The sequence below is a fragment of the Sciurus carolinensis genome, chromosome 17 (assembly GCF_902686445.1).
Source record: "Sciurus carolinensis chromosome 17, mSciCar1.2, whole genome shotgun sequence".
NCBI classification, from domain to species: Eukaryota; Metazoa; Chordata; class Mammalia; order Rodentia; family Sciuridae; genus Sciurus; species Sciurus carolinensis.
The window spans coordinates 16,211,116-16,236,013 of NC_062229.1; the positions used below are offsets into that span (position 1 = coordinate 16,211,116).

Consider the following 24,898-nt stretch of genomic DNA (forward strand, 5'->3'; position numbering starts at 1 on the left):
GTCATAGACTGAGTACTGTGAAATGCATGTGTTGTAATAAAAGGCCCCAGTAATAGGAAGGAAGAAAAGGCACAGGACTGCCATGACATGTGTGGTTTAGCAAAGAATGACTGGAGAGGCCTCTGCTTGTTGGATGAAGACCAGAACCAGGGCCAGAGTGTACCCGGGGGCTTTGTTAAGGAAAACAGAAATTAAAATCCAAAGTCCAAGAAGTGAGGAAGATGACTCCTCAACCACCATAGCAGTACCCATTGGTCAAGGAGGTCTGGAAGAGGCACAGGAAAAGCAAGAGTTTCTGCTTCTTAGAAACAAGACGAGATTTTCTTGTACTTTAAGGATCCTTCTGTGAATTGTTAGTTTATTCTCCTTAATCACTTTATCTTTGAGTCCTTTCTGTATCACTTGGAAATCATAAAGACATTGCTATTTCTGACTTTCGATGTATTTATTTCTGCCCCTTTCTTATTTTTGCAGGGTGCCCAGGAGGCAGACCCTGGGCTGGAACACACCCAGAACCAAGGGAGTGGTTCCTTCCTCTTGCTTTCTTGGGGACCATATGGGCTTATTACCTCTCTCCCCCACTCATGTGTCCATTTCATTCCACTATTTTTCTGCTTGTTGACATTTTTTCATGTGTGTGTTTCTTTAAACGCAGAGTGTAATCGAGCATTTAACGTAGCGGTATTGGTAGCATGCTTATGTGTTCATGAGAGGCTTACAAAATGGGCATTCTGGCTGCCATTTCTGCATTAGGGGAAAGATAATTTAATCTGTCCAGCGTGCATTGTATACACTAGGAGTCTAACAGTGTGGAGTGAAGGTCAGAGGCCACAGTGGTGATGGTGTGTTGTGTGTTCATGTATGTTGTCCTCAGGGCAGGGCTCTGGGACTCAGAAATTCCAAGGTGATAGTCATAGTACATAAATCAACTCAACAATAAAGGTAACATGTAGCATGTCCATTTCCATTCAATGGATACTGAGAAGTAAGTTAATACTATGTGAAGATGTAGTGGGGAGGAAGGCCTTCCTGTCTCAGGCAGATTCAGCTCCAGCAGGGAGGCCACCTCTTTCCTCAGCATCCCTCTGACACCATCTCTGACCACTCTCCCTCTTTCTCATTGACCTCTTCACACTGGCTGCTTGATGCCCTTGTGTTTTCTAAACATGCTCTTGCCTCAGGACATTTGCACTGGGAATTCCTTCTGCCAGGTAGAAATGCCTGCTAGCCTGCTGGCTCCTGCTGGACCTCCTGAGGACTCTATTCAATTGTCACGTTCTCTAATGCACATCTGGTTACCTATAAAGTAATAGAGAGCTGGGTGTGTGAGTCGTGTGAGAGCCCTAGAGCACCTGCTTAGCATATACAAGGCCCTGGGTTGAATCCCCAGCAACACACAAAAACACACATAAATACAACCTCTTATTTGCTGTCTACATTACAGCTGCTTTTATTTTTAGAAGTGCTTCATCATCATGCATGCCATATGATTATTTCTTTTTACAGTAGCTTATTAAGTTACAATTAATTTTCAAAGGACCACACATATTTGATGTGTATTATTCAGTAACTTGTCACATAGGAAAATATTGTGATAAATCATTTGCACAAAAATGTAACATACCTATAATTTATCCCTTTGCATATGTTCTTTGCTCATCACTGGGATGTAGGAGTTGTGGATGTTAAGGTCTGGATGGTACCTGGAATGAGGTCAGCAACCCACAAGTACTACTCAATGGTAAGAAGTATTTTCTCATTAATTCTGTACAATGCATGAACACTTGAGGAAAGACTTAGAGTGAGACAGGGATTTCTCATCAATATTGGCACTAGGGATGCCCTAAGATGACCAGACCCATGATACCACAGATGTTAATTTATTTACTGGAAAATAGAAATTGTGACATTTCAACCATATTGGTAGCATCAATGTGTGCAAAAAGCGTAATATCATTTTTCTGTTTTCAGTAGTAACATCTACCTCATGGAACCAGGAAACAGTACAAGAATTTCACAATTCCTCCTTCTTGGATTTTCAGAGGACCCAGAACTGCAGCCCCTCATCTTTGGACTTTTCCTCTCCATCTACCTGGTCACTGTACTGGGGAACCTGCTCATCATCCTGGCCACCATCTCAGACTCCCAACTGCACACGCCCATGTATTTCTTCCTCTCCAACCTGTCCTTTGTGGACATCTGTTTGGTGTCCACCATTATCCCAAAGATGCTGGTGAACATCCAGACACAGAGCAAGGCCATTACCTACGCAGGCTGCATCACCCAGATGTGCTTTTTCTGGGTTTTTGTAGAGTTGGACGGCTTTCTCCTAGCTGTGATGGCCTACGACAGGTTTGTGGCCATCTGTCACCCACTGCGCTACACTGTCATCGTGAATCCTCAGCTCTGTGGTTTGCTTGTTCTGGTGTGCTGGATTCTGAGTGTCCTGCATGCCCTACTACAAAGCTTAATGGTGTTGCGACTGTCCTTCTGCACACATTTAGAAATCCCCCACTTTTTCTGTGAACTCAACCAGGTGGTCCAACTTGCCTGTTCTGACATCTTCCTTAATGACCTGGTAGCATATTTTGCACTTGTGCTTGTGGCTGTTTGTTCCTTTACTGGCATCCTTTACTCCTACTTCAAGATAGTGTCCTCCATCCTTGCAATCTCATCAGCTCGGGGCAAGTACAAAGCCTTCTCCACCTGTGTGTCCCACATCTCCGTGGTCTCCTTATTTTATAGCACAGGCTTTGGTGTGTACCTCAGTTCTGTGGCAATCCACAGCTCACACTCCAGTTCAACAGCCTCAGTGATGTGCACTGTGGTCACGCCCATGCTGAACCCCTTCTTGTACAGTCTGAGGAATAAAGATGTAAGGAGAGCCCTGAAAAATCTCTTCAGAGGGAAAATATAAAATGATCCATTCTCTCTAGAAGCACATGACCAGGAAGCAGAGCCCCAGGGCCACAGTTGCGGATCTTTGATAATATGGTAGATGTGCAACTTTCTCCTCCTGTTTTCTTTCTGGAGTTTTCATTCCTTGATCCCCACTGGTCGGTACCTCCAAACTTCTTTATTAAGCTTTGTGCTCTGATATCCACTAGATTTTAGCTCTGTGACTGTGTGATTCTCCACAATTATTTCAAATAATGTATGGAAATATTTGGAAATTACCATTATGTCACAGACCATCGAGGATTTTTAAAGAATAATTAATTCATCCATGGCATATTTTATTGAGTAATATTTCTTTCATATTACTGTAAAAATAGCCATGAGTTTTAACATGCCCAAAAAAAGAAAAATAGATTTGATGACTGAGGCAATTAATGAAATTCCTAGTCAAGGTAAATGTGATGTCACTTTTTCTCTTTGAATATCATGATCTTGACTCCTCTGCTTGATAATGTAGAATTTAGCGTACTAGTGCTTTTAAGAACTGGTCACAGGCTGGGATGTTAGCTCAGTGGTAGAGCACTTGCCTTGCAAGTGTGAGGACTAAGCTCCATCCTCAGCAACCCATTAAAAAAAATCTAAACCCAAAAAGTGGTCACTGTGATTTACAATGTTAATTCATTTAATTATTGACTGACATTATATTTTATATATTTATGAGTTGCATATTTATGCATTATTCTTTTTAGTGTATTTTAGTCATACATAAAATTGGGGATAGTTTTAGCATAATCATACAGGTATGGAATATAATTTGCTCCATTTTGGTCTCTAGTATTTCCCCTTTCTCTCTCATCCTCCCTCCCCTTTTCCCCTGGAAGAAATTTCTACTGGTTTTCCTTCTATTTATTTGTAGATGTTTAAAAATTAGCGTAATATGAAATTGAGCAAACTATGCTATGGATATACTTCAGTGAATTTCTCCTTTATGTATATCTATAGTGCAACGTATTTTGATCCATGTATACATGAGGCAAGGATCCACTCAGGATAGTTGGTATATTCATTACCTGAAATGCCAATCATTTATTTATGGTGAAGACATTCCAAATCCTCTCTTCTAAGAATTCTGAGAAATACTAATGCATTATTATTAGCTACATTCACCCCACTGTGCCATAGAACCACAGGACATTCTGCTCCTGCCCAGCTTCAACTTTGCTCTCATATGTAGGGTCCTACTTCTATGGCAGCTCAGTGTCCATGACACCTATCCAAGTCTTGGGCTGGACAGGCCCCCCAGAGGTGTCTACTCACCATTTTTTCTGGGTGAATACTTTTGTACTCTAGATAACATATTAAAGTGATAACAGTGTATAAATGATAAATAGATCATGGTCCTTAGGTTTCAGGCACCAGGAGAGGAGGAGTGGACCTGCCTATTATAGGGTGATAGTAGCGACCTGCTTAATGGAATCCTTTCTGCCTTTTGATGTTATCAGTGTTAATATCACAGGTGTGATGAGGCACTCCAGTTTTGTGAGATGCTACAATTTGGGAAAATGAGGAAAGGGTGCCTGGGTAACTCTGTGTCATTTCAGGCATATGTATGCTCATCTGCAATTATCCCCATGCAAAAATTTAATTAATAGTTGTAAATGAAATAAGTTAACAATACAGGAATAAGTATTTCTCTAGGACCAGAAATGCGGACATTTTTCCTTTTTCTCCTTGAGCTCATATTTCTTTCCTACTGCCCCCAAATATTTTCCACAATCTTATGCTACAAGGTGTCTCAGGCTTAAAGATCACCTTAATATATGTTCTTACAATAAAACCATAAAAATCAAAAATAATTGTTATCATTCTTGTACACTGTGTCTTTGTTATTCTGGACAATGTGGACCAGTGAGTGTACAGGATTCTGTGATGGAGACCCTTTTTTACATAGTGTAAAGCTGTTGGATAAGGAAATAAACAGCATTGGGACTAAGAGTATTTGACACCTAATGCTCTGCCATCATTGTCTTGTGTGCTTCAGGGAGTGAAGGGCAATGTAGTGCATGTGGGAACTGGTAGGTAGGCTGCAGAGTAAGGGAAGCTCTCCTAGTCCTCCCACCAGGACTACCCACTCACTCTCCAGGCCTCAGTTCAGATGGAAACTGAAATTCTCTCCTTTGCATCTCTATCAAGACTAAATCTTAGTCATAGTTGAGTTACTTTAGAGCATTGGATATTTTTCTTTCCTTATGTTTACAGAGCATTTCCACTATTTTTTTTAATTTTAAACATTCTAGAGTTATATTTTATGTTTTTATTGGTACATTATATTTAAGATTAATACTGGGGTCCATTATGACATAATCATACAAGCACAGAATATTCGTTGCTTCACTTCAGTCCCCAAAACTTCCTCTTCCCCCCTCATTCCTCTTCTACTCTACAAGTTTTCCATATATCTATATATTTATTTATATCTATATCTATCTCTATGTGTGTACCTATCTATTTTATAATCTTTAAAATGTTTTGACTGCAATGCATACCATTGGCACATCATCTTCACTCCTAAAATTTACCAAGTCACATCCTGATGTCAATTTGGTGACATTCTGACTGGCCATAGAAATTCTTCAGAGCAAGTCATGGACACACATGCACACACACACACACACACACACACACACACACACACACTACCACTTAAGCTTCAGGTCTCTGTGTTTGCCAGACTTGTGATGCTTGATAACATCCAGTTGTTCCTCTCTGGGCATAAGTTGCAAGGGGCATTATCTACTGCTAACTGTGCTAACTGTGGAAGTACAACATTGGCAGATGCCAAATTTAGAGATCATCCAGTGCAAAACGACCATAAGTTCTGTCATGTTCCTCAGGAGATCTGGCTTTATTCAGGCCCTTGAAACATCTGCCTAGAGACGGTTATTTCTCATTCTTACAGTCACTGAGTAGGAAGTGAGGAGCAACCATCAGACTGGGCAGAAGGAATGGTTGCTTTGGGGTGCACGCAAGCACTACATGGTGATCCTCAAACCTATGCATGTATCAGAATCCTGGAGGGCTTTTGAAAGCACAGATTGCTGGCACCATTCTTAGAGTGCTTGATTCAATAGGTCCACGTAGGTTTGAAAAATATGTGTTTCTATTAAGTTCCCAGGTGATGCTAATGTTGCTGTACCAGGGAAACATGTTTGAGAACCACTGACCTAGAGACAAGTTTTCTCAATAATGATGGTAATCACAACATGCAGTAAAGTAATGATCACCCAAAGTGAATCAGTTCATGAACTCCGTGGGTTGGATGAAGGATGAAAATTATACTATATTGGGGAAAGCATGCTAGGATTGAATTATGTGTTTCTTCCTCCTTCTGGGAAAGCCTAGCAGCCTCATGGAAATGGGAAGCCAAGTAGGAATGAGAAATTGCTCTTTCTGGGACTTTCAGAGGATCCAGACCAGCAAATCCCCTGTGTTGGGCCCTCTCTGCCCAGGTACCTGGCAACATGCACTGGGACCTGCTCAGCATCCTGGCCACCAGCTGGGACTCCCCACTCTGCACCCCCAGTGGGACCTGTTGGTGCATTGCCAGGTGTTGAGCAGCATCCCTAGCCTTACCCACATGGTAACTGTTACACATTCCTAGAGGTGTCAATCTAAGTTTCTACAGACACTTCCAAATGTGTTTTGGAGGAAAAATCATCTCTGGTTGAGGACCAGAGGACTATGGCATAAGAACTATAAAATCTTAATGGGATTCCACTCAAAACCCATGCATTATTCAGGTTATAAGTCTGGGCAGATGAGTTAAACCTTAGGTTCCATTTCTGCCAAATTAGAATCAGGTTCCTAATAGTACTGACAGATGAATGGACTTTTATAAATGTTGTATAAGAGAGTCCTTAGGTTTCAGTCACTGTTTTCACCACTGTGACCAAAAGACATAAAAAGAGAAATTTGAGAGCAAAGGTTTATTTTGGGGCTCATGTTTTCAGAGATCTCAGTCTATAGGTTGTCAAACCCATTGTCTGGGTCCCTAGGTGAGGCAGGACATCATGGCAGGAGAGTGTGGTGGAAGACAGTGGCTCAGGCATGATGATCTGGAGGGCAGGATGATGAGGAAGCAGGAGAGAGAGAGAGAGAGAGAGAGAGAGAGAGAGAGAGAGAGAGAGAGAGAGAGAGCACTGCACTCGACAAAGACAAAATACATATCCCAAAGGCACACTCCCAAGGACTCACCTGCTCCAGCCACGGCCAACATACCTACAGTCACCTCCCAGTTAATTCTTACAAGAGAATACATTCACTGATTGTTTTAAGGCTCTCATAACCCCATTGATTTCACCTCTAAAACTTCTTACATTGTTTCTCATGTGAACTCTTAGGGGACACTTTCTATCTAATGAGTAACAACTTATATGTCAATAGTTTGGAGCAATGTGCATAAAAAGATCTGAATATACATCTTATAATTTGCAAACATTTTGTAAGTGAAGAACAAAATGGAACCCTCTGAACTTTTCTTAGTCTTACAAGCATTAAACTTTTAATTGTTTTGTGAAAAGCACCATGAAGCAAAGGAAGGTCATACCCACAGTGTCATTCAAAACAGCACAGTTCTTCCATTGTTGAAGAGGGAAATTACAATTTTCTGAGGATATCAGGGACTGTGTCCTTCAAGTGACTCAGTGCTTTGTTGATTTAAGAAACAGTGAAGAAAGATTCTTTAGTTTCATAATTTGGAGAAATCCTGAACTCTGGATTGGGAGAAGGTCAGATATCTGGAAACCAAGTGTTCTAGAGAAGGAGTAATGAACACTGGTTTCACCCGGTCTCTTGAGAACAGAGAATCTGTAAAAGAATTTTTTCTTGCTGTGTAGAGCAGAGGCCCACAGGGACATGATGTGCTCAGGAGTTGAATAATAGGAGGGGGACATGCGGGCGTATACCTAAGGGAGAATCTACCGGGGGCTCTGAATATCTCCCCACCACTGTACTTCAGCAGGTGCGACCTTCAGCTGGACAAGGCTCCCCCACCTGATAGTTTGAAGACCTAATTCTGGCTTAGGGACTGATACTTCACTCCTTGCTGCTGTCCTGTTAGGAACAGAGCTTCAGTCTCCATCATCAACCATCCAGGGGAGATTCTGTGTTCCCACACAGAGCCCTTCCTTCCACAGATGCCACCCAGGGGAGTCCAAAAGCTTGATCAGTGTTGCAGGAAGTTCCAGAGATAATAAAGTCTGAGGAAGTTTCCCTGAGAGCAATTCAGCCTGGCCCAGGGTGCCGAGAAAGCAGGGGAGGCTTCCTTTATTTTTAGGGTGCTTATTTACAGTGCTAAAATGTTAATAACAGCTGAACTTAACAATGCAGGGGTGATTATTGACATTTAAATGATAGTGAGAAACCCTAATTAAAGGAGGTAATGGTAGGCATAATTTGGTTCCAGTAAACGTAGAATGTATGTCCAAAAAAATTTTTTTTATATTGTGTGGAGTATTCACTGTGGATATTTCTTTTTTAAGATGGGGTGCAATTAAATATGTTTGCATATCCCTACGAAAAGACCAGATCAATGCAGTGCTGACAAATCCTACATTGCAATAGTGTCTCATGAGGCATATGTCTTGCAATTATCTTCCCTCATGCAAGGTAGTCAGAAAAATGAAAAAGGCATATCACCAAGCTTATATCCTTACTACTGAGTGTGAATATGCTTTTATCGTGAATTGTGCAAAATATTTGAGTTTGTATAGTGGGGTTGGCGTATTCCAGTTCCCATTTTTTGTTGTAAACTTTCAAATATAAGAATTGGAGTTTTCATCACCTTTGCTATTTAGTTTCTGTATGTATGTGTAGACGTGTTGGGAGAAATTATAAAATTATTTGTATTTTGTGTGATCAAGTCTGTGGTTTTATTGTGTTTACCTCATTGCTTTTTAAATGTACAATGTGCATCTGCATTATATGAAGAAATGAATAGCCTTTTATGCATATTTCCAACTAGTTTTTACAAGTCTGTTATTCTTCATTATGATTTTAGTCTTTTCTTGATAGATCTCTTTCACAAGCCACGTTCACTTTAGATATTATTTGAAAGACATTATTATTTAATTGCGATAGCTCAGTTGGTAAAGTGCTCACTTTGCAAGAACAAAGACTTGGGTTCAATCACAACACCACAAAAAAAAATTATCTTCAAATTTCATATAATATGTTTATGTATATATACTGTGTGTGTGTGTGTCTGTGTGTGTGTGTCTCTGTGTGTGTGCATAAGAGTGCTTACAACACAGTTGTCTAGGTCTCTGAAAATTTAATTTCTAATCCATGTTGAAATCACTTAAATCACTGCCATTTTGTATCCTGTTTCATTTAATTATCAACTGATATTAATAACGGTCCTTCTGATTCTGTTGTTTGGAAACCGCTTAATATCACTTGGTTTTAAGCCCTTGCCTTGTAACTCTCAAGAATAACCTAATTCATTAGATCATTTCTTTCCTATTGAACCCCATGGGCCTGCTTAATTCTCCTCTCTGTGCTCACTGTAATGATTTTTCATGGTTTGAAGTAAGTTTCTTTAGGTTGCCCAGAACTTCTTGACTGATTGACTACAGTGCAGGGGATAAACTCAGGTCTTGCACATGTTTGGCAAGCACTCTACCACTGAGGCATGTCCCCGGCATTCTGCTTTTACATTTAAGGAGCTACCACTAAGTGGCCCATGCTGACCTCAGACTTGCAATCCTCCTGCCTCAGCCTCCGTGGGTGTGGGATGCCATACCAGGCTCATTCATCACCCTCTGACATGATTTCTCTTCATTCATTTGCTCACTCCACTCATCACACTGGGTTCCTTGTAGTCTTGAGGAACTGAAACAAGCATCTTCCTCAGGGATTTTGCCTTGGCTGTTCCTCATCCAGGTTCACCCAGTTCCAGATACCTCCTGGTTCCCATGTTGTCTTCCTTGAGGTCTCTGTTCAAATGTTACCTTGTCTGCTAATATTTCCTGAACATGCAGTAAAATAATGTCCCCATCCACTCTCTCCTTTCTATCTTCTTAATGCACCTGCTGTAGTTTGGATCTTGAATGTTCTCCAAATGCCCAGGTATTGAAGAGTTGGTCCTCAGAGAGGTGCTTTAAGAGGTGCGCCTAGGGGAATGTCCTCAGGTCAATGGGGGTGTGGCCTCCTCCTTGCTCTCCTTTGCTTCCTGGTCATGGAGGAGTGGACTTGCTCTGCACAGGTTTTCTTCCATGGACTCCTGCCTCACCACACGCCCCAAGCCACGGGGTCAACTGGACATTTCAAAACTGTGACCAGAGTACAACTCACTCTAAGTCAATTTTACCGAGTATTTGTTACAGTGATGGGAAGATGACTCACACACAGTTACTTCTCCTTCACATACTGTGTGGATTTTGTTTTTCTTCACACCTTGTGTCAACAGTGCCTCCTTCTATTTGTATTTATAAGTGAGTCGAAGAATTTCTCATAGAAAGTAGATGAAACTGAAGAATGTCATGCTAAATGAAATAATCCAGACTCAGAAAATCAAGGGCTGAATGCTCTCTCTCATAGGCAGAACCTAGAACAAAGGAAGGGGGAAAGAGGGGAGAATCCTGTGAAAATAGAAGAGAGATCAGTGAAGCACAGGAAGGGGATTGAGGGAGAGGCAGGGGATGGGAAAAGGGATGAATGGTGGAATGAAGCTGACCAAATTATGCTATCACATACATGAATACACCACTGTGAATTTCAGCTTTGTGTATATCTATAGAACACTAATTTTAAGAACTATAAATAGAAGGAAGACAAGTGAAGTTAAGACAACCAGGAGGGAGAAGGGGGGGCAGAAGGAAGTGCTGGGAATTGCATTGGAACAAATTGTATTCCATGCATGTATGACTAGGTCACAGTGAACCACAATGTTATGTATAACTATAATGCACTAATATTATGTATAACTACAATGCACTAACAAAAACATTAAACACTTTTTGAACACATGATATTTGAGTAGATGCTGAACATGAGACAGAAATTTCTAATCAAACATAAGACAATTAATACCATAAAGGGGACAAGATTCATGCACAAAAGCAGATGTTAATTACTTGACTATAGAAGATTGAGGGTGGTGCATAACTCAGTGGTACAGCTCTTGCCTAACAGGAGTTTGACGTCCAGCATGTGCACATACACTCACGCAGTCAGAATAAGTAGCGTTGTGACAGGTGTGTAATGCTTTCTTGTGTCCTGTTCTTGTTCTCTCTTTTGGTAGTCATATCAGACACATGGAACCAGAAAATGATACACAACTTTCAGAATTTCTTCTTCTGGCTTTTTCAGAGCAAGCAGAAATACAGCCCCTTATCTTTGGGCTTTTCCTCTCCATGTACCTAGTCACTGTGCTGGGGAACCTGCTCATCATCCTGGTCACCGTCTCAGACCCCCCATCTGCAGACGCCCATGTACTTCTTCCTCGCCAACCTGTCCTTTGTGGACATTTGCTCCACCTCCACCACCATCCCAGAGATGCTGGTGAACATACGAACACAGAGCAAGGCCATTACATATGCAGGCTGCATTACCCAGATGTACTTCTTATTGCTTTTTTCAGGACTGGACAGTTTTCTGTTGATTGTGATGGCCTATGACCGATATGTGGCCGTCTGTCACCCCCTGCACTACATAGTCATCATGAACCACCGGCTCTGAAGACTGTAGGTCTGGCATGCTGTATCATGAGCATCCTGAATTCCTTGTTGCATAGCTTCATGGTTTTATGACTGTCCTTCTGCACAGATTTTGAATTCCCCCACTTTTTTGTGAGCTAAATCAGGTGGTCCACCTTCCCTGCTCTGATAGCTTTCTTAATGACATGATATATATGACAGCTCTGCTGCTAGGAGGTGGCCCACTCACCTGCATCCTTACTCCTACTCCAACATAGTGTCCTCCATCCAAGCAATCTCATCAACTCAGGACAGGTACAAAGCCTTCTCAACCTGTGCTTCTCACCTCTCCGTGGTCTCCTTATTTTATTGCACAGTCCTGGGAATTTACCTCAGTTCTGCTGTGACCCAAAACTCACGTTCAACTGCAACAGCCTCTTTGATGTACACAGTGGTCACCCCCATGCTGAACCCCTTCATCTACAGTCTGAGGAATAAATACATCAAGGGTGCTCCTAGGAGACTACTTGGGAGCACACCTGGGAAAGAATCAGTTGATCCACCTCAGTAGACTTGGCTGTGCTTTGGAGACTCTATCTTTGGGTCTGAAACTAATTCTTTGATGAGATTGTAGAATGAAAACTTGATCCTCTTATGTCCCATAGTCTCTGTTTTTTTGATATCAGCTCTCCCATTCAATGAAAGTGCCCAGCTTGTCCAGGCTTTCTGTTCTTTGTGGTCTCTACTGAAATGTCTTCCTTTGTCATTTCCTGTTTTCCCAAACTCATTCCCACACTCGTGTCAGAAGAATTAGGAAACTTCTATCCATCATGGACTAACATGGACTTCTTTAGAATAATTTCTTCCTGAATAACAAGAATCTTTCTGTGTTTTACTAAAGGAATTGTCATGAGTTTACTGTTCCTGAAGAAAAGACTACACACGGAAGCTGAGGCAATTAAAGTCGCAACATAGAAAAATCTGAAATTTGTTTTTCACATGTGCTACTATGTTTTTTCTCACCTTTTCTTTCCCTTACCTGCCTCCCCTTCTCTCTTTCTCATTCTTTCTTTCTTCTTTTTTTAAGGTGGGGATAGAACACAAGGCCTTGTACAGGCTAAGCAAGTTCTCCACTACTGAGCTACTACTTCCATCATTTTCTACCTCATGACCATAAATGTTCCTCCTGGTAATGTAGACTTGAGCACTATGGTTTGTTTTGTAACCAATGATTGCATTTTATTCTCTCATAAGATCCTGTTCTCTTATTAAATTCATTGGAGATAGAGTAACATAGACATTGGCAAAAATTGTCAAGTGCATTTTTCTAAGTTGAGTCTAACTGGAAAGACAAATTTGAATAAAAGGTTTGACTCCATAAAGTCAATCATGGATGACCTTAAATATGATCAATCAAAATTTTAAATTGGGTAGTTTTATTGCTATGGAAAAATATTTTCTTTAAATATTCTGTTTCTACTCACTGAAGTGGGGAATGTTCTTGTCCATGTGTTGGAGGGTTTATGCATTGGGTTTCAGGAGTGGTTGGTGGACCATTGAATTATCTCCCTGTTGCTCCTTGGATATGTCTAGTGCTGTCTGTAAACTTTACACTTCCTGTTGCTCCCAATGAACTGTCTCTCCATCTTCTAAATTTTATCATATCCCCTATGGAGGATGTGAACGAACAATATAATTCCATATTTCCTTTTCCCTTGGGAATCAATTCGACGTTTATGATCTTTCAGTGAGTCAAAGAGAGCCTGCACTCCAGCCCAGTCATGTGATTCAGAGTCAACAGCTTTACAACTCACAGGTGCATGTCCTTCCACATCTCCTGCTCAACTGGAACCTCATTAGAGTCAGCTTTTAATTCAGTTACGTGAAATTAACTTGAACAACAGAATAATTATGAATGCTATCATCAAGCATTGGAACAAATGTCAAAATCAAACGTAGCAGATTATTGCAATTTCTTGCAGTTCTTTTCCTCTTCGATTATTTTATCATTAGCTATTTCTGTGTACAAAGTCATCCTAATGTCAAAAGTTTTAATATAGTATTATATCATCAAGTGGAAGTGGTCTCATGAGTCTGTACTCAGCTGTGAGCATCTGTGTTCTGTTTTCAAGAATCACCCTTGGTGTGGAGGGTGAATGCAGTGCTATTCTGTCGGGAGATCATTTATGATCAGCTTACTCCATGTTTACATCAAGGTTAACCTCCTAGTTTACAGGAATGAACTACCTTCATCTAATTCCACTTTCCCTCTATCTGTATGTGACCCCTTGCTTCACTCCCAGTAGAAAAAATAGATCCAATTTGTTAAGGGTGACCAGCCTTAAGTGCCTTCTATTGTACCCTGAGATCTGCACTTCCTGTTTTACCTTAAAATTAATTTATTAGATTATAATGATATTCAGTAACCCACACAGACTTAAAGTGCTCAATTTGTTTAATTACAAGAACCCCACAACAATGAAAAGTATGCACAGCATGATTCCATTTGTGTGCAATTCAACAAGGTGCTCATTAAGGTTTAAGTGCTTGCTTATGCAATTACTATAAAATTGGCATCCTTGAGCTGTGCTATGGATAGAACTGTAGGTCATTGTGTGAAATGAAATAAGCCAGGCACAGAAGGAAAAATACAATAGGATCTCACTCAGGTGTAGAATCTGCAGAAGTCGAACTCACACGAGCAAAAAGTAGACTGTTGTTTACCAGAGGCTGGAAAGGGTAAGTGAATAGGAGTGAAAGAAGGTTGGCCCAAGGACACTAAGTTGTAGTTAGGTAGGAGACGGGAGTTCTGATGTTCTGTACCTAATTAGGATCATGACTCCTACTCTTTGTGTCCACAGAACACATGAGGGTCTGCATAGTTCAGAAAAGATGGAAGCAAATATCTTTTTGAAATTAGTGCATTATAATTATGCATAATATTCATACTATCGTGGTTCATTTTCACATGATCATACAAGTATGGAGCACAATTTTCTCCAATATTGACCCCAGTGCTCCCACTTATCCCCTCCCCTCCCCCTGCCATTTTTCTATCCTTTTTTCTACCAATCTTGAGTATTTTCACCACGAAGAATTGATGAATCTTGAGGAGGTAAATATGCTTACCCTGATCCGGACATTACCTGATGTATGCATGTATGGAATCATCACATGGCACCCTAAAAAGATATGACTTTCATATGACTCGATTAAAACTTTAATATTAAGAAAGCTCTTAATATTAATAGAGCTCTTAATAGAGCTCTTAATAGAGCTCTTTTTCTGAAGGTAATGTGGGGAAAAGAGCAGAACTTCAATCAATGTTGTAAGGAGTGAAGGAATAAATGAAATGTGTGGAAATACTTTGTTGAGTGCACAGAAAGTAGGCATGGTGCAGGATGTGAATACAGCATGTGTGCCTATGGATTTGTAATATATTTTTCCTAAAAGTGGAGTCCTCCACCCACATGAATCTACATGTATTTCCAATATTGTGTTTAATTCTATCTTTCTTCTTGAAACTCTAGAGAAGAGATATGAAATGTGAAAATTTGAATGAACAGGAAATGAGAAGGGAGATCCAGTTTTGGGCCTGCAGAGACCTCTACTGATCTCTTCAAACTCACATTCACATCCTAAGTTAAGCGCCATCATTTGGTCCCTCATTCTAAGAATGTGTTGTTTGTTACGGGCAAGAAATTCCTGGGATTGTTGGCAAAGTGCTATGAATACAGGAGGTGTAGTCTTATGGTTTCACGTTTTAAAAAATACAGCTCTGTCCTCTGTTAAAGAGGGAAATTGAAAAGTTGTGGAGACACAGAGACTGTGTCCCCAGTGTGAGTCAGAGTTTGAAGACACAAGGTACCTAGCCAAGGCAGCATTTTTTGTATTAGACATGAAGAAAATGTGACTCAAAGGAGGGTATCGTGGCAGGCAGGAGGTTTTGGATGGTGGGGAGCTGAGAGAGTGGTAGCAATAAGGGTTGGAGTCACCTGACTTCACTCTGATCTCAGGGGAATCTATGCAAACTTCCTGTTTCCTGTCTAGGTCAGAGTTCTGTAGGGAAATCAGGTGCTTAGAGGCTGGAGTTAAAGAAGGACATGCACCTAATGAGTAGATACAGAAAATCGTAGACTACAGTTGCTCCTGCTCTCCCTGAGTGCATGTCCTTGGGACATACTTGGTTCTTCAGGAGCTTTCCATCTGACTTGTGGACCAAACCTGGACCCATTCCGGTTCACTTTTCTGGGGTCAGAGCCTCACTCTGCACCATCTACATCCAGGGAAGAACTGACACATGTCCATTAAGACCCTCTGGTCAGAGATGCCACCCATGTGAGCCTGAGAATCTGGTAGACACTGCAGGAGAGGATTAAAAAGAATGGAAGCCAGGAGCTTACACCCAAGATTCCCAGAGAGCCCAAGTAGCCTGGCCTACAGCCCAGAGATGGTGGTGTCTGTTTGCTAGTTTTTCAGTGACTGTGTAAAATACTAAAAAGGGAAGTGACCAAGAAATCAGCAGCACAGGGTCATTGGTTGACGATGAACTAATGGTAACAGAAGTTCAATCAGAAGAGGAATGGGAGGCATGAGGTGGTTCAAATCAAAGTAAAATGTAAGTGTGAGGACCTTTGCAATGAAGGGGAATGGATAAATCCAGTATGAACTACCAAGGAACCTGCACTGGATGGAGCTCATTTAAAAAAATTATAATGGAGCATATTTCAGCATTTTTCCTATTGGTGAGTGAGAAAGATCCAGACTTAGGACTTTTTGTAAGTGTGCACAGTACATATGTGGAGATGTATTTGTGGGGAATGTCTGAAAGTTTAGATTTTCATGTTGTATATCAGTGTTTGCTATTGGGTTCCTGCCAGGGCTTCTCGTTCTGAAAGATATGACTCAACAACATGGCATTTCTTCACCTGTGCATCCTCACTTCAAACTAAACACTAGTGAAAGCTCTTCTGCACTTCTCGTGCTGATACGTCAACTGTTTCACATGTTTCCAACTCAATTTTCATGTCTCTGCTGTGTCACATGGTGCCTTTCATTCTCCACAGTTGGATGTAAGTGAATTTCTAAAAGCCATGTCATCTTGGCCAACAGTTGGAAGGCACTCCTCGCCTTTCACTAAAGATCACCTTCCTCCTCCATAAGTATATTCATTTATTTATCTTTAGATAAGGTGCAATCATGACTTTGTATTCTACTCCCTGATATTTTACTTCCAAGCCTACAACAATTTAGTTTTACATTTAATTGTTAGTCACCTGATTTGATCATTACACAATGTATTTTTATATAAAAGCATCACAATATACCCCATAAACCGACACAATTATCACGTGTCCAACAAAATACAACTTATAAAACGTTTAAAAACCCAAACACAAGAAGAACCTTGAATTGATTGCACATACACTAAATAATGAATCAAAGGTAAGGTAAGTGTTTAAGGAGATAGAAGTGGTAATAGCCCTGATTTGTTCATTTCATATCACATACTTATATTGAATTATCACCTATATAATCAATAAAGAGGCACAAATATTCTGTGTGAATTGTAAAACAGTGAGAAATAAGCCTGACTTAAGTGCTACCAAACCAGGGAAAAGCCAATAAGTCAGGTGAAGAGGAGCAGAAACAGGGAATGCAGATCTGCTATTTCATATTAAAATTCTCAGCCATGCAGCATAGACTTTAGATACCTTGTGTTGTGAATTGTTGATTTTTAACCCTCGGCGATTTTTTTCTTTCGACATGTATGATCTGTCAGCTACCTTGACATCAGGAAGGAGAACAGTGGGAGGGAGGAGAGGAGGGAAAGAAGAAGTACTGGAGACCCAAGTGGATCAATTTACTTTCCGTGGCTGTGTGACTGTGTCAAAAAGAATGCAATGTTATGTATCACTTCAATGCACCAATGAAAACATTTAACAAGTAGCTTAAATAAAGCAAGGTCTCTACTTTGGTCTTGGCCAAATTTGTTTTTGCTGTATTATGGGTGTTTACTCCACACCCAGGGAGTGTAAGTGTATTTGGAAAGCTGCTGGAAACAAGGAAGACTTCCTTCCTGGAGAAGCAGCCAGCACCTGGGCCTGCTAGGTCCTGTTCCCCTGAGGCCCAGCCAGCACCTGGGCCTGCTAGGTCCTGTTTCCCTGAGGCCCAGCCAGCACCTGGGCCTGCTAGGTCCTGTTCCCCTGAGGTCCAGCCAGCACCTGGGCCTGCTAGGTCCTGTTCCCCTGAGGTCCAGCCAGCACCTGGACCTGCTAGGTCCTGTTCCCCTGAGGTCCAGCCAGCACCTGGACCTGCTAGGTCCTGTTCCCCTGAGGTCCAGCCAGCACCTGGGCCTGCTAGGTCCTGTTCCCCTGAGGTCCAGCCAGCACCTGGACCTGCTAGGTCCTGTTCCCCTGAGGTCCTGCCAGCACCTGGGCCTGCTAGGTCCTGTTCCCCTCAGCTCCAGCCAGCTCTCTCTCTGTCTCTACCCTGAGCTCTTCATTTTCTGTCCACCTAGTTGGCCTTCTCTTGCTTATTCTCTCACTTCCCCTATCCTTCTCTGTTTCTCTTTCTCCTTCTGTTGTCTGGACAGCTTCTTCTACTTTTTCTTAAGTACAGAGAAGATGGACCAGGCTTAAGTGGAGCTCTGTTCATTTGTTCATGGAAAGTTCATCAAGCGGAATCTCTAGTTACCATGGCCACATTCTTTAGGGAAAAGATGATCTCAGCTTGGGTTGTTGGCACTTATAGCCTTGTCAGTGTGATTGAGGCTGAGAGGTCTTGGTAGAAATAAGATCACGAGAACATGGTAGAAATAAGACCACGAGAGTGTTGTGTGTATCTATTTATGAGTGTGTGTGTTCCTATTTGTGTGTGTTTGTGTGTTTCAGTGTGTGCGAGCATGTGCCTGGTGGAGTGCTCAGAGAAAGGGTACTTGAGCTTATATATTTCAGTGTGACTTTTAGTAGCTAGAGGTTGGATCTTAACCCTCAGGAGGTAGTAAGGAGGGAATCCTTTGAAATTCACAAAAAGTCTTTGCAGCAAATATAAGTGCAAGAGGCCCAGGGTGTGGATGAGGCCCTTGTACCTTATACCTTCAGAGCAATGAGGCCACCTCATTCCTCAACATTCTCTGACACCATTTCTCATCACTCTTCTTCCTTCTCTTCACCAAGGGCTTTCTTTTAAGCTTGGTTTTAATCAAAAAACACATTCCTCAGGACCTTTGCATTGACCTTTCCCCAATGAGCACTGAACTGTTGAGGACAACTTGTGGTTCCTAAACTCTCTTCCTTGTGATCTCAGTTTAGATGACAGTTTTCTTGCTGATCTTCCATGAATTGTCATAAAAGTAGAAGAAGCTATCTACTCTTGATTTCTTCTGAGTACCCATTGCACTATTTAGTCAATTTAAAAATTTTTGCTTGTGTTCTTTCTGGGTAAGATGAACTATTGTTTTGTGCCTTATACATATTACTGATACAGTGCCTGGAATAGTTGAACTTACAACTTTATAGGTATAACTTTATGTTTCCTATATGTATAAATTGTGTGATCATTGAATAACGGTAATTAGCTTCATTACCTATAATATTCGTGGTGAAACATTCAAAATCCTCCCCTTTAGCTATTTTAAAATATGTAACATATTATTAATAACTCTAATTACCCAACTGTGCAATACAACACCAGATGTCATTCCTCTTCTCTAATTGTAACTTGCTCCCCTTGAGAAGCTCTTCCTCTTCCCTTTGGCCCCATAATGCTTCTCAGCTTCTGGTGAACATCATGCTATGCTGAGTTTCTATGAGAGCAGGTTTTGCAGAATCTGCATAGGAATGATACCATGCTGCTTTAGTGTCCTGTGCCTGGCATATTTCACTTCACATAATGTCCCCCAGGTTCACCTATGTTGCCCAACGACAAGAGTTCTCCTTTTATTAAGAATTGAATATTATTCCACTGCGTATCTGTACCCCAACCAAATGGCCAATAGCCAAATGAAAAATGCTCAAAATTGCTAGTTATCAGGGAAATGCTAATCAAGACCACAGTAGAATATCACCTCACTCAATGTAGAAGAGTTATTACCAAAAAAAACAAAGATAATCAGTGCCAGTGAGAATGTGGAGAAAAAGGGATCCTTTTCCAGAGTTGGAAGGAATGAAGACTAGTGAAGTCTTTATGGAAAGTGATATGGAGGTTCCACAAATATTAAAACAGATTTATCACATGATCCAGCAATCCTACTACTGGATATGTAGCTAAAGAAATGAAATGGGTATACTGAGGAGATATCTGTCCTTCCATGTTTATTGATGTACAATTCACAGTAGTCAAGATACAGAAACAACCAAAGTGTTCATCAGGGGGTTTGATATATATTATTCAAATGATTGAAAAACATTCTTCTTAGAATCTTGAAATTCATAACTTTCGAGCAAAACCTTGAGACTGAAATAGGGATTCGTCTTCAGAGGTGGCACAGGATTCCTTGGAGGACAAGATCCATATACATTCTTTAGAAGATTATTTCTTTCCTTTCCCTTGGTTTTTATTTTACTTTTTTGTGGAGCTAAGGATGGAATTCATGGCCTTGTGCATGCTAGGCAGACACTCCACCACTGAACTACACCCCAATCCTAAAATTAATTTCCTTACAGCAAAATATGTATTGTTTCATTTTAATGATATAAGTAATAACAGTCTATGTGAAAATGCTCTTTTTCTTGTTTCTGGTAGTCATATGTGTATGGAACCAGGGAATGAAACTCAGCTTTAGAATCCCTTCTTCTGGGACTTTTAGAGGACCCAGAACACCAGCCCTTCATTTTTGGGCTTTTCCTCTCCATGTACCTGGTCACAGTGCTGGGGAACCTGCTCATCATCCTGGCCACCATCTCAGACTCACACCTGCACACACCCATGTACTTCTTCTTCTTCAACCTTCCTTTGTGGACATCTGCTTCACCTCCACCACTGTCCCAAAGATTCTGGTGAACATCCAGACACAGAGTAAGGCAATTACCTATGCAGGCTGCATCACTCAGATGCAGTTTTTTTGTACTCTTTGCAAGGATGGACAACTATCTTCTTTCTGTGATGACCTATGACAGGTTTGGGTCCATGTGTCACCCCTTGCACTACATGGTCATCATGAACCACAGACTCTCTGGATTGCCAATTATGTTGTCTTGGTTCGTAAGTGTCTTATGTGCACTGTTGCAAAGCTTAATGGTATTACAGCTGTCCTTCTGCTAAGACCTGGAAATACCCACTTTTTCTGTGAACTGAATCATCTGTTCCACCTTGCCTGCTTGGACACCTTTCTCAATGAGGTGATGATGTATTTTGCTGCAGTATTCCTGGCCTGTCGCCCCCTCACTGGCATCCTTAATTCTTCCTCCAAGATAGTGTCCTCAATCCATGCAATCTTATCAGCTTGGGAGAGGTACAAAGCCTTCTCCACCTGTGAGTCTCACCTCTCTGTGGTGTCCTTATTTTATTGCACGATCCTAGGTGTGTACCTCAGTTCTGCTGTGACCCAGAACTCACGCTGTACTGCAACAGCCTCGGCTATGTACAGCATGGTCACCCCCATGCTGAACCGCTTCATCTACAGTCTGAGGAATAAGGACATTAAGAGTGCACTGAGAAGACACTTTAGAGAGAATGATAAGTGTCGAACTGAAGAAGTGCCCATGATTGCAGGACTCAGAACCCCAGAGCCAGAATCTGGGATTCTTTTACAGAAAACGGAAGCAGAACTTACTTTGTCTACCTTATTCCTGAGTTTCCATTTCTTTGATTTCAATCTCTACATACATTTCCACACAGATGCTCTCACCACGCGTTATCACACCATGTGACTTACACCACCAAGGAAGCTGTCCTACAGAAGACATTACAAGGAGAATCACCTTTCTAAATCAATTTCCATGTTTAATTCACATATAACAATTGCATCTGTTCGTGGTGGACTGTGTGACATTTTGCTACATGTGCCAATGTTTAATGACAATATTGGTGTAATTATCCCATTCATGTCTTTCAGCATTTGTCATTGCTAGGGACAGGAAAACTCAGACTCCTGTTTTCTAACTATTTTGAAATAAACGAAACATAAGGGAAACAAGTCCCCTGTTGTGCTGTGGAACACTCAGACTTCAGTCCTCTCTGTTGCTTTTACCGTCCACTAGCCCACCCCTGTCCACCCCTCCTGCTCCATTCCCAGCCTCTGGTCACTGCACTGCACTTACCTCTGAGCTGACCCTCTCCCTCTTGCTCTTTCCTGTTGCCACTCTGGCTTCCTCGCTGGCCTTGGACGTCTGAAACGGGCACCTTCCTCAGGGCCTTGGCATGGTCTTTGCCTCCTGCCAGACACTCCTCCCTGACAGCCTGTGGCAGTTGCTCTGTCGTCCTTCAGACTTTTTTTTGTTTTTTGTTTTTGTTGTTCAAATCTGATTTATCAAATTCTTTTCTTTTTGCCAAAAGTCCAGTTTTAGAAGAACACTTCCATCTATTCTCTTCTTTTTTTACCTTATTTTCTTTTATTCCCAATCATCTCCTCATCTGGCATGTTATATAATTTTCAAAATTTGCTTATAATTTTCTCCATCTTTAGATTGTAGGGACATCGTTTTTTTGTACTGTTCACACATTTTCTAGATTATTCCCAGGACATTGTAAATATTCAACTTTTTATTCTTTAAGTTCAATAGAGATTTCTCAGTATAATTCTAGAGTATACGACCTCCTGAAGAAATGCTGAGATATTGGAAGAAACTTGCTTTAAAAAGTGTAGGTGACGCCTTGACAGGTGACCAGATTCAGATGAAATCTAAAAATGATGCCTTTACTGTGAATAAAAATGAGAGAAAATAGAAATTATACAGTAGAAATCCTTCTCCTTTCCCTCTCTCCTTCTCTCTCTCTCATAGTCACACCAACCACATGAAACCAATGAATGACACAGAGATTTCAGAATTCCTCTTTCTGGGATTTGCCGAGGACCCATAACTTCAGCCCTTCATCTTTGAACTTTTCATCTCCATGTACTTGGTCACTGTGCCGGAGAACCTACTCATCATCCTGGCCACCGTCTCAGACTCCCACCTGCACATGCCCATGTACTTCTTCCTCTCCAACCTGTCCTTTGTGGACATCTGCTTCACCTCCACCACCATCCCAAAGATGCTTGTGAACATCCAGACACAGAGGAAGGCCATCACATACGCAGGCTGCATCACCCAGATTCATTTCTTTGTACTCCTTATAGAGTTGGACATTCTTCTGTTGACTGTGATGGCCTATGACAGGTATGTGGCCATTTGTCGCCCACTGCACTACATGGTCATCATGAAGCTCCATCTCTGTGGATTGCTAATTCTGGTGTCCTGGGTTGTGAGTATTTTATATGCATTGTTTCAAAGGTTAATGGTGTTGCGCCTGTCCTTCTGCATGGACCTGGAAATCCCCCACTTCTTCTGTGAGCTCAACCAGGTGGTCCAACTTGCCTGCTCTGACACCTTTCTCAATGAGGTGGTGATTTATGTTGCTGCCATCTTGCTTGGTGGTGGCACCCTCACTGGCATTCTTTACTCTTATTCCAAGAGCATTTCCTCCATCTGTGCAATCTCATCAGTTCAGGGGAGGTACAAAGCCTTCTCCACCTGTGCTTCTCACATATCTGTGGTCTCCTTATTTTATTGCACAGGCCTAGGTGTGTACCTCAGTTCTGCAGTGGCCCAAAACTCACGTTCAACTTCAACAGCCTCTGTGATGTACACTGTGGTCACCCCCATGCTGAACCCTTTCATCTACAGTCTGAGGAATCAGGACCTGAAGAGCGCACTGAGGAGAGTCTTTGAAAGAGAAAGATTAAATGTCAATTGACCGAAACTGGAGAAAATCCCATGATTGCAGGACTCATACCCTCTGAGTCAGAAACTGGATTCTTTTCAGAAAGTGGAAGTAGAACTTGTTCCTCCTACTTTATTCGTGAGTTTCTGTTCCTTTGATTTCCACCTCTGCATGCAGTTCCACTGTGTCATTCACTTTATGACACTTTCTGAGCTCTCTGAAATCCAATCCTCTCGATTTGCCCTTCTTCAACTTTCCCCAAATCATTCCCATCTTTGAAAAAGGAAAACTTGCAAATTCTCATTTATCACCTAAGATATATTTCTAGAAATAATTTAATCTCAAATGACATATATCATGCTAAGAAATTGTTTATTTCACTGAAAATAGTCATAATATTTATTCAGTTGTTTAATGTATTTAACAAACAAGGTCATTTTAATAATTTTCTTGTGGGGGAAAATCTGAGAAAAAATAAATTTGGTACCATAGATTGAACTGAGGGATATTTCACCATACGGAGCCCTGTTTTCTGTCTGAGATGGGGTCTTCCTAAGTGGCTTATAGCCTACCTGGGTGCTGAGACTGACCTTGAACTTGCAATCTTTATGTCTCAGCCTCCTGAGTCACTGGGATAGCAGGTATGCAGCACCATGCCTGGCTGACAATATGTTATCAAGTGTGTGTTCCTTGCTGTATCACTTCCATAAATTACATTCTTGACAAGGTAGCCTTAAACATACCAGGTTGTTAGCAAGTCATCAGGGTATATCCTCATCATTTGGATCCTCTTTCTATTTCAGTGTGGTGTCCACAGTACTGAACATAGTCATGGACAAACCTGTCCACACAGGTATCTACTTCACCATTTTCCCCAGGTGCACAATTTTATGTGCTTGAAAACTTTTTTGAAATGTCAGCAATAAATAAATGGTGATTATATTAATGATCATGAGTGGACAGTCACTGGACAGGGACGGAGGTGGATGTGGCTGTAATGGGGCAACACTCAGAATCCTTGACTGATGGGAACCGTTCTGCATTTTCCTTTGATAAGCATGTATTATTTGTAAACCTTCATGAGGATCAGCCTGGTATTTCCACACATGCCTACAGTGTACACTCATCAAATCCAGCCCCATAATTCACTCTCTCCAACCCCATACCAACATCTACATTCAGGTTGGCATTTTGTTTTATTTTTTAACTTCCTCATATGAGAGAGACCACACAGCACTTGCCTTTGTGTATCTGCCTTATCCACTCAGCACAATGTCCTCTGGCTCCATCCACATTGCCACAGTGACAGGATTTCCTCCTTCCATGCAGCTGAGTGATGTTCCATGTTGTGTATGTGACACATTTTTCTCCTCCAATCATCAGGTGATGAGCACTTAGGTTGAATCCATACTTAGCTGTTTTGAATGAAGCTGCAGAAA

At 41.3% G+C, this 24,898-nt stretch overlaps 2 protein-coding genes and 1 pseudogene across 2 annotated transcripts; all 3 read left to right on the forward strand.

Moving 5' to 3' along the window:
• Positions 1-1,987: 1,987 nt before the first annotated feature.
• On the forward strand, positions 1,988-2,917 carry LOC124969351 (olfactory receptor 7A10-like). Its single transcript, XM_047532267.1, has one exon. The coding sequence runs from the start codon at positions 1,988-1,990 to the stop codon at positions 2,915-2,917; it is 930 nt and encodes a 309-aa protein (XP_047388223.1).
• An 8,296-nt stretch (positions 2,918-11,213) lies between these two features.
• Positions 11,214-12,165, forward strand: LOC124968093 (olfactory receptor 7A17-like; annotated as a pseudogene).
• Positions 12,166-22,724: 10,559 nt separating this feature from the next.
• LOC124968094 (olfactory receptor 1078-like) lies at positions 22,725-23,492 on the forward strand. Its single transcript, XM_047530456.1, has one exon. The coding sequence runs from the start codon at positions 22,725-22,727 to the stop codon at positions 23,490-23,492; it is 768 nt and encodes a 255-aa protein (XP_047386412.1).
• Positions 23,493-24,898: the final 1,406 nt, after the last annotated feature.